Here is a 9,553-nt window from a genome sequence, read left to right on the forward strand (position 1 = left end):
AATTTAGGCCCCATTAGGACCCCTCCTCACCCCCTCCCCTGGGTCCCAAGGGGGGCACCCCTGATTCTGCCATGAACAAACTTGAAACTACAGTCATCAATGTACTAACTCATAGTATTAACTTAGCTCTATCACTTCTGGTTCTAGAGAAGAAGATTTTTGCGGATTCCTTAATTTTGGGGGGTTTGGGCCCCCTGGGGGCCCCCTAGGTGGGGCATGGTGCCCATTTTAACAAATTGAGTTCCTAACCCCCTAGGGATGCTACCTGCCAAGTTTGGTGAAAATGGGTCATGGGGTTCTCAAGAAGAAGATGGAAATGTACAATTTAGGCCCCATTAGAACCCTTCCCCACCCCCCTCCCCTGGGTCCCAAGGGGGGCACCCCTGATTCTGCCATGAACAAACTTGAAACTACAGTCATCAATGTACTAACTCATAGTATTAACTTAGCTCTATCACTTCTGGTTCTAGAGAAGAAGATTTTTACAGATTCCTTAATTTTGGGGGGTTTGGGCCCCCCTGGGGGCCCCCTGGGTGGGGCATGGTGCCCATTTTAACAAATTGAGTTCCTAACCCCCTAGGGATGCTACCCGCCAAGTTTGATGAAAATCGGTCTTGGGGTTTTCAAGAAGAAGATGAAAATGTAAAAAGTTTACGCACGACGCACGACGGACGACGGACGACGGACGACGGACGACGGACGACGGACGACGGACGACGCACGACGCACGACGGACGCCGGACGAAGGGCGATCGCAATAGCTCACTTGAGCCTTTGGCTCAGGTGAGCTAAAAAGGGTCAAATTTTGAGAAAATGGACTTACATTTATAAGTATAGAATGTTTTGGAAAACATAGTCCTGTGTGTCACATTGTTTTGCAGTGGCGGATCCAGAAGGGGGCGCATGCACCGGGTGTGTGCCCCCTCTTTATTCGTTGTTAAAACAAAAATAAAAATAAAAAAAATTAGATGAAACCCAGAGGTAGAACCAGAAATATTGTTTGTGCCCCCCCCCCCCTTTACAGAATTCCTGGATCCGCCCCTGTTTTGCAGGAACACAGCTTTTAAGATATTTATATATTTGTGCAAAAACCTCCTTGGGGCAGATCATTCCAGCAAAGAGAGGAGACTACTTATGGGGAGCTAGGGGTGCTTGTGGATGAGAAGAATATCTCAGCCAGAACTTCCTCAAAGTCATGGTTTTCTTGTATTTTTCTATTTTCTTAGTCTTTTTTTACCTATAATCTAGCTCTTTAAATCCAAAGAAATTTCTTCCCATTCAGATGCAACCAGGCTTTTGAACTAAGGGTTGAGGCATATAAACTAATGTTTTATGTACTAAGTAATCTCTGAATAATATATCAGAATTTTAGTTACCACAAAGGGGCCCATAACAATTACTATTGTAATGGGGACTGGGGGGAGTGTAGACATGATTGCAAGAAAGTTGGTAAAATCAATGGTCCTCCATGAACATCATTCTTTAATCAGATTTACATTCAACATATCTGAAACTTTGAATTCAGTAAATTTCAGTCATATCTTGGATCATTTTGTTGCATCAATTCTATACAAGGTAAACCCTCTCCTTTTCCTCTTTTTTTTTCACTTGAAAGAACAACTTAAAATTCTGTCCTTTGCTTCTCTTTCAAATTCATAGGCTGAAGTCGTCACATTTTGCAAAAGAAGGGGGAAAATGGGCAAGTTTAAAGATATAAAAAGGTCAAGAGTTTTATCATGTTCATTGTCATAAAATGCACTATAAGGTGACAGATTGAGTCGATCTTTCAACTGTTAAATCAATGCTTAGTCACTACATGTTCTTTCCTGTTATTTTACAAAAGTAAATACTGATTTCCATATCATGTGCCTGAATGATGACTAAGTACGGCAACTATCTTTCCCTGTTAGTAGAAAGACTATACATGTACATATGTAGGTCTAATGAATGTTACCTCTATATTCTAAGCTATCCATACGTAGAAAACCTTGTTTATAACACTGTACAAGGATGTAAAATGAGAGAAACTGAAAATATCAAGACAGCTAAATATATCCATATGATGGAATATAGGGCCTACAGCAGCATGAGTCTATAGTCAGGCTTTTGTTGATTTGATCATTTAACATAACCCTGAAAGAGCCTCCAGACGTGTATGACTGCTATGAGCATTTATATTCTAACGCTGCATGTAAGAGATAGGGATGTTCAATAAGCAATATAATGCAGTTCAACAAGGGAGGTGGCAAGATAGTTCAAACCTACCCCATCTTAACAATGACAAAAAAAAAAAAACATACATTGTATGTACACACACAGACACAAGCACACACATACACACACACACACACGCACATGCACACACACACACACACACACACACACACACATGCACACACACACACACACACACACGCACATGCACACACAATGGCCTGTCTTTCCACCTCTCTGCAAGCACTAAATGGGGAGTCTATGATATCTACACCTAAACCCAACATCACTTCCCTGGTTACAGAGACTCCAACTCTCCCGCTTTCGACAGGAGATCTCCAGCCGAAAGCCCACTTTTGCAAAATCTCCCATTCTCCTGCCCTGGCTCTGTCTCCCGCTTGAAATGATTTCTTACTTAGTGTCATCATACATTGAAAAATAAGCCTGAGATAGCACAAGAGAGCATCTAGAACCATGGAGTTTCCAGGGCCGGTTAAGGGCCCTGGACCCCGGCCGCAAGGAGCTTTGTGCAAACACACAGATGGACAGACAGAAAGACACGCACACACACACACACACACACACACACACACATACACATAGCTACAATAATTTGGAAATAATCTTGCTTTCAGATAAATTGTCAGCACCATTCATTTGTGCATTTAAGGATACAGTGTAGATTGTACATGCTTGATTTGGTATAGATATGATTAACTTGTGTAATCAAAACAAGCATACATACACTCATGTACATTGCACATCTCTTTGCTAGTCTGGCAAATGTGTAATCATAATTACATTGTATATGCTTTCATCCAAACACTTTATCAATCAGTGGGCAAAATGTTATGTGTCAGAAGTAAAGTTGATTAATAAAAAAAACATCCATACAAGACTTTACAGTTACCAATATACATTGTAATTAACCAAAACTTCCCACAAATGAAAGCAACAAGCAAGACTAGGAACAATGAGACAAATCATGAGACTCCTTATGAATTGAATTTACTTAGTTTTTACTGTATTTTACTCTTTTTTTTACATCCACAAAGAGGACAAGAGGACATCTCAAGAATGTCCAGACAATACATTTCAGTACTGAAATACAAAGAAGTCCCAGTAATGCAGTCAGTCTGTGCTATGCATTATGATGATATGTTGTACAGAAATGACAAAATATACAAGCAATATTGCTGATGTATTCAGTATGAGTAATTTTGCATACAGCTGTACATGATACATGTCAAACTAACCCATCTCTCAATTGCCTCCATATGCAGCCAAGGCGCAAGAAGTGCTAACCAATGGATTTCTCACACACTTTTGTGCCTAGTTGACAAGTGTCACAAATAATTCTGGATATTATGTGGGGGAAAAAAACGCAGGTATAACTGTAAAAGGGATTGATGCATATTTCCTATGATATTTAATATATATATAAGTTACTTTAGTTGCTTACGATATGCAAACATTACAGTGACAGTACAAATAACGCTTACTACAAGTATCTCTCTAGGTGTCTGTAAATTTTCCCAGTATAAATTAAACTGTAGTTTTAACAGACACTCCAAAATGAGACTATTGTTGTTTTAGTTTGTTTCCTTTTTGTGTTTCCCATAGATAGATTGGATGGCTCTGAGTTTTATTTAAAGTCTCAATTACGTGAAATGTCAGTAACAGCACCTGCCCACTGTGCAACAATGCACAGACAAATTAATCTGCAAGAGTATCATGATAAATGAAGTTCTGAGCAATAATTTAAATGAACTTGGCATTGTATACAGTCAATAACTGAAATGCTACACTGTGTATGCAATCATCTTTTAAAATATACTGGCTTCACACAATAGAGAAAAAGAAATGAAAAAGTTTTCACTCACTTTAAAGAGCAATGCATACGGAATTTCAATCAGTCATAGTAAAGGTAAGACTTCCTGAGTCACGCTCTGCCATCAAGTACATGTACTGCAAGTACTGTACATAATTAAGTTATGTTTACAAGACTGGTAAGCCATTGGCAGAGGAACATCTTTGAAAATTCCTTGATATTTAAGGTTACTTTCATCAAATAATTGAAGATTCTACAAGTATGTGATTTATTCAAATTTATAGATGTGTATGCACTACATGTAGTAATTCCTACAAACATACCTAGAGGTTAGAGGATATGCATGCTGTACTGATGATAACAATGATAAGATGAGAAAATGTGCAGTATCGATAGGTTGACTCCTGTAAAGCTATTGTTTCTTCTTTAAAAATCTAGACACACACACACAAAAAAAGAGTTTCAGTTTAAAGGGATGGTACAGTATTGGTGGAGAGAAGAATTGGGCTTTTAACTTTTTGTGAGACACCAAGAAAACACTTATGAAATGGTACAGAGCATACCATTTTAAGAGGATTTCAAAGTTTATTTGATGAAAATTGGGTTTGGAATGACTGAAACATCCCAAAACAAAGTAAAACAAAGCGATCATAATAAAATATGGGTCCCACACTTTATTTTGGATATCTCAGCCATTTCAACAACAAAAAAACAAAAAAAGAATCATCAAATAAACGTTGAATTCCTCATGGAATTACATGCTCTTTCATATTTCATAAGAGGTTTCTCCTTATCTCACCAAAAAATGTTAGAAACCTGAAATTAGGTCTCAACCAAAACTATACGATCCTTTAAGTGGTAAGCAATGTGTGTTCAATCAGTATCATTCCTCAGTATTAATTCACATGAAATGTACATATACATGCACCTATCTGCAAGTTGTAAGAAAATCATGCCTTCAAACTTTGACAATAAAATATAACTTTTCATTTATGCCAATTTTAGAAATCAAATGTCAGATCTCTTGTACTGCATACCAGACAAACATGTACAACTTTCACTCAAACAGTAGTGAAGAACATATATTCCTTTAAGAAGAAATAGATTGCAATATGCCTTGTAACTTCGGCATCTTTTCTCATGAGTCTGTGTTTGTTGTGCTAAAGCTTAACAAAAAATTAACAAACAAAAGCATTATATTGCACGTCTGAAGATGATGTATGCACTAGAAATCAAAAAGAGAGTATGTGTATTAAATTTGTTTAAAGAAATAAGAAATACCCTTTTGGTAAAACAACATGAAATAACAAAAACAATTTAGGAATAACATTTTAGTAAATTGTACAACTTCTTCATTTGTATTGGATATTCAAACATGCTTGGAAGGAGGACACCCAGTCTACACACAATACCAATCAAAACATCTTCTCACCAGAAAACATTGCATGCCCTGTTAAAATAGAGATTTGCTTTAGACTACGTTGATACACAATGTCTTAAATGCTTTACATACTTTCATAAAATCTATCGTACCATGATGACATACTTATTCAAATCTTTACATCTGACATGGCTGAAACTCCAGATGGAATGGCAAATCTCTGTAGTAAGTAGGAAGCATCTGTATCATCCTATCAGCGGAAATCTTCAACACTGAACATACCCTAGGAAGGAAATCAGATAGGATTGGCGATCAGTAATACAGAAGTTTTTAATGAATTTTGTTGGATTTATCATAATTCCATTTGCATGCATTTACATCAACAATCTATGCAAACTAAAGTACAATGTAGAAACACATGGAGTGCTAATAAGAATTCATTACATTCAATCTGCACAATTGTTTACTTACATGTACCATAAAAACTTGTACTGCGTACCCTGAATACGAAAAGATTAATGTGAATTTAGAATGAATTTTAAATTAAATCCCTGACAAATAAATTTATGCAATAAGACAAAATATGTGTATGCTAACATATGCCAGGATGGAAAACCAGGTAATAAGACTGAATTCATTACACATGCTACAATTGTAGTTGCTGATGCACTGCTGATGATGATGGTGCTATTAAGGCAGAACATGATCTGACTGCATTTGATAACCAATTTTTTATTTTTTATTTTTTTAAATCCAAGAAGGTGGAAATACATATAACACATAAAGCAATTTAGCAATTGGCACTTACCTTTGCTCTCCTTAGAATGGAATCCTTGCTAGGATCATAGGGGCTGTCTTTAGAAGGAATCTCTAGGACAGCTGGAACTGGTTCTGTGTGATTGTCAAGGAGATGGCGGATGTGCTCTGCTATGTTCTGGTTGATCAGAATAATGGCTATATCCATGCGAGCAATGAAAGCTCTGAAACATTCTTCGATTTCATGGACAGAAGTTTCTGCATGTGGTACGACAGAATTGGGAAATGAAAGATTAACCAGTCATACATGTATGCAGTGTACATTGTCATACTGTTCACACAATAAATATTACTATATAAAACAGGAAATTAAAAACAAAGTTAAGAGAATAACACACGTATGCTCTTTGCCAGAAGGAACATGGCTACATAGTGGTATTTGATGCTGTTATTCAGACCGAACAAAAGCAAAGTATCCAACGAAACGCATAGAAAAGTAAATTGAAGTACAGACTACAGTCAAATGTATATCAAATGATTGGACAAACTCAACCTAATGAAAATCTTTCGGCAAATGTAATATTTAAATTCAACATCCGAACAGCATTCTATTTACATGTACTTGGTCTTTCTACGTCATTACCTTTTTCAACCACCATGAAATTGGGTTGCCGTTTATTGTTAATTTCACCAATTCCACCCAGCAGAAATCCTGTGCATGTGTCCTTGTAGAAGAGAGCAAGAGAAAAACACAAGAAATATGAACACAGGCAGTCTGTAAAAGTGCAAAACTTTGCAGACAAAACAAATACTAGCATAGTCTAACAGACAGGTTTAAAGTCAAAAGATCTTAATCAAGACCCCTTAATACCTTATGTTGACCTACCTAGTTAATAGATTCTAGTGTCTGGAAAGCAAAATTGAAGGCAAGGGGTCAAGGACTCTTGTCAAGGTCGATGACAACAATCAACAAGACCAAGCAGATGTCAATATCTGTGGTGGCTATCCTATCCACCACTACCAGTGCAGTACTACTACTAGAACCTCCTAGTAAATTTTGAGTAAATTTAAATAGCAGTATGGTACAGTTTACTAGTAGAATCTAGTGCAAATAGAAGTATAAGTAAATATGTTAGACTAGTGGTAATATTAAATGCAAATAAATTGGCATACTCGTGAAATAGGTCCCACCACTGCGTGTCCGTAGGTCCTACTTATACAAAGGCGGCCCGCCTATTTATACTTGTGAATTCAGCCCCGTGTGGCGTTCATGGGTAGGTAAGCATGGCGGTGGGGCTTCCTTCCACAGTATAATACTTGTGCATGCGGCCCCACCAAACGGCGTTCACACGAAATTGATACAGCGGTGGGGCCGATTTCCACAGCATAGCATCTTTCGTCCTCTCTTTCTTCTCGGAAGGACTCTCTAATGTCCCTCGACTAATCTAATGGCCAATTTAACCATAAATACAACCCTACCTAACCCTAAACTAAACCCTAACCCTAGGACCAACCCTTGCTTGCTAACGCACAGGTGCACGCGCACTGCAGTGCGGTGCGACTGAGTACGGAGACTTTCGTACTCAGTCGCCACGTCTGCACTCAAGCATTGCCGCGCCGCCGCGCCTGGCGACACTCACGCCAGTAATCGCCCGCATTTCAGCATTCGCATGGGTCGTTTGACATCGCATTTAAATCCATGATTTTAGATATGATGCCCCAAACCAATTTTGCTCAAATTTCGTGAGTAACTAGGAAACTTGTGAAGCTTTTAATATGGACATAATCAAGCGAATTGCCGCAGTCCTTTCATTTTCGCGTTGCATTGCAAAAAAGCGTGGAGACTCCTTATAAGGGGTGCCCCGGGGGTTACTTATAAGGGGGACGGGGTTACTTATAAGGGGGACGGGTTACCTTGGTACTTATAAGGAGGGGCCCCCCTTGTGAGTGGGTTTCCCGAACTGATATTGCTAGACCTTCAATTTCAAAGTTTCTTATGTAGTTCTGTGCAATTTTGGTACAATTCGGTATGATGTATTGATATCTGCATGATTAATACATAGGATGATGGGTACGAAGGTGAATTCAATATGTTAACTAAATATTAAAATGCTAGTCCTCGCCTCGCCTACATACAAATGTCATAGATTCTGGGGGTGTGTATAAATTCAGACAAATGTATGGGACTATGATCGGTATAGGCCGTCTACTGCAGTAGGATAGCCTATTTCATCGCATTCAAAATATCTGGTTCTTGACAGATTTTCATTATCTTTATTACTCTAATATAAGAGTGTTGGTACACTAGAATACTTACTTCATCACCTATAACAGCTACAAGTTTCCCTTTGGATAAATGAGCCATTTTCCCTCTATTCGTTCGCCCTCAACTCCGCACAGTCGGTCATGAGATCGAGATCACCTGCCAGAATCGAATCACAGTATCACCGTAGTAATGTAGCTAGCTCTGAGCTAGCTAGGACGCGTGAGGGAGGCGCGGCGGGTAGGATCCCGATGCTATGCTGGCTGTGGTAAACCATGGATGAAAGGATATGACTGAAATCACAAGTCGATGTGGACGATTCTATTATAAAGTAGGGTAAAGGTTGGTACGTGTGGAGCAAATTCGCCGGAAAATAATAGTAATAAAAAGAAATGTTCTTGCCCATGTAGAGCCCTAGATCTATATGATAATCTTTAGGTCCACATCGATTTTTTATAAGATCATCATACTGTGTCGAATGACTTTCTACATTCCAGTGTGTTTGATAACGATCATCATTTCGTAAAGACATACACTTCCTTTCTCAACGTCAACGATAATCATCATCAGGTTGCTGGGTATTCTAGTTGCAGCGAACTCACCCCCTACATGCTGGTCCTGTGCCCTCAATCCTCCCTCCCCATTATAGTTGGGTGGTCCCACTGCTCATCGGATATCGTCGGTCGGCCGGTGTTGGTTTCGTATCGTTGGTGTGCAACCCAATTTGTCAATGTGTCCGTAAGTACGAGATGTTTGTATTTTGGTCATTAATATACAGTCGCATGTCGAGCAGTTGTCCTGATTTAATGAAATAGTGTTGTACGTTTAAGTGGGCACGTAAACCGTATGGCGTAGAGCTCATAAGAAAAACCTGAATAAGACGAAACTGTCGAAGATTGGTTTGGTCAATTTACCATACGAAATATTAAACAAGTGGGACCGTGGAAATTGCAGTGGGTGTGAAGTCTGCATGTGAGAAGCCGACCTGAGCTTGAGCTGCATGAGCTACATCATGACATGGGCTGTTTATGTGACATAGGGTTTGTCATGAACTGTGTAGTGTGGATATGTATGTAGCTACAATGAAGTGGTGTTACTGGATGGAGGT

General features: G+C 38.8%; 1 protein-coding gene across 1 annotated transcript; it reads right to left on the bottom strand.

Moving 5' to 3' along the window:
- Positions 1-4,765: 4,765 nt before the first annotated feature.
- LOC139709557 (V-type proton ATPase subunit F-like) lies at positions 4,766-8,630 on the bottom strand. The gene is made up of 4 exons (XM_071621513.1): positions 8,500-8,630; positions 6,826-6,907; positions 6,235-6,440; positions 4,766-5,709 (listed from the first exon to the last, which is right to left on the bottom strand). Exons 1-4 carry the CDS (start codon positions 8,545-8,547, stop codon positions 5,680-5,682), a joined length of 366 nt encoding a protein of 121 aa, XP_071477614.1. The 5' UTR covers positions 8,548-8,630; the 3' UTR covers positions 4,766-5,679.
- Positions 8,631-9,553: the final 923 nt, after the last annotated feature.

Source organism: Diadema antillarum, unplaced genomic scaffold (genome assembly GCF_040938485.1).
Source record: "Diadema antillarum isolate AM-2024a unplaced genomic scaffold, OU_Dant_1.0 seq00001450_RagTag, whole genome shotgun sequence".
NCBI classification, from domain to species: Eukaryota; Metazoa; Echinodermata; class Echinoidea; order Diadematoida; family Diadematidae; genus Diadema; species Diadema antillarum.

Excerpts from the sequence above, each read along its gene's own strand:
- LOC139709557 (XM_071621513.1), bottom strand. The coding sequence starts at position 8,547 with ATGGCTCATTTATCCAAAGGGAAACTTGTAGCTGTTATAGGTGATGAA. Across the intron at positions 6,908-8,499 it reads TAGCTGTTATAGGTGATGAA|GACACATGCACAGGATTTCT; the intron begins GTAAGTATTCTA and ends CTCTTCTACAAG. Across the intron at positions 6,441-6,825 it reads TTTCATGGTGGTTGAAAAAG|AAACTTCTGTCCATGAAATC; the intron begins GTAATGACGTAG and ends TACCACATGCAG.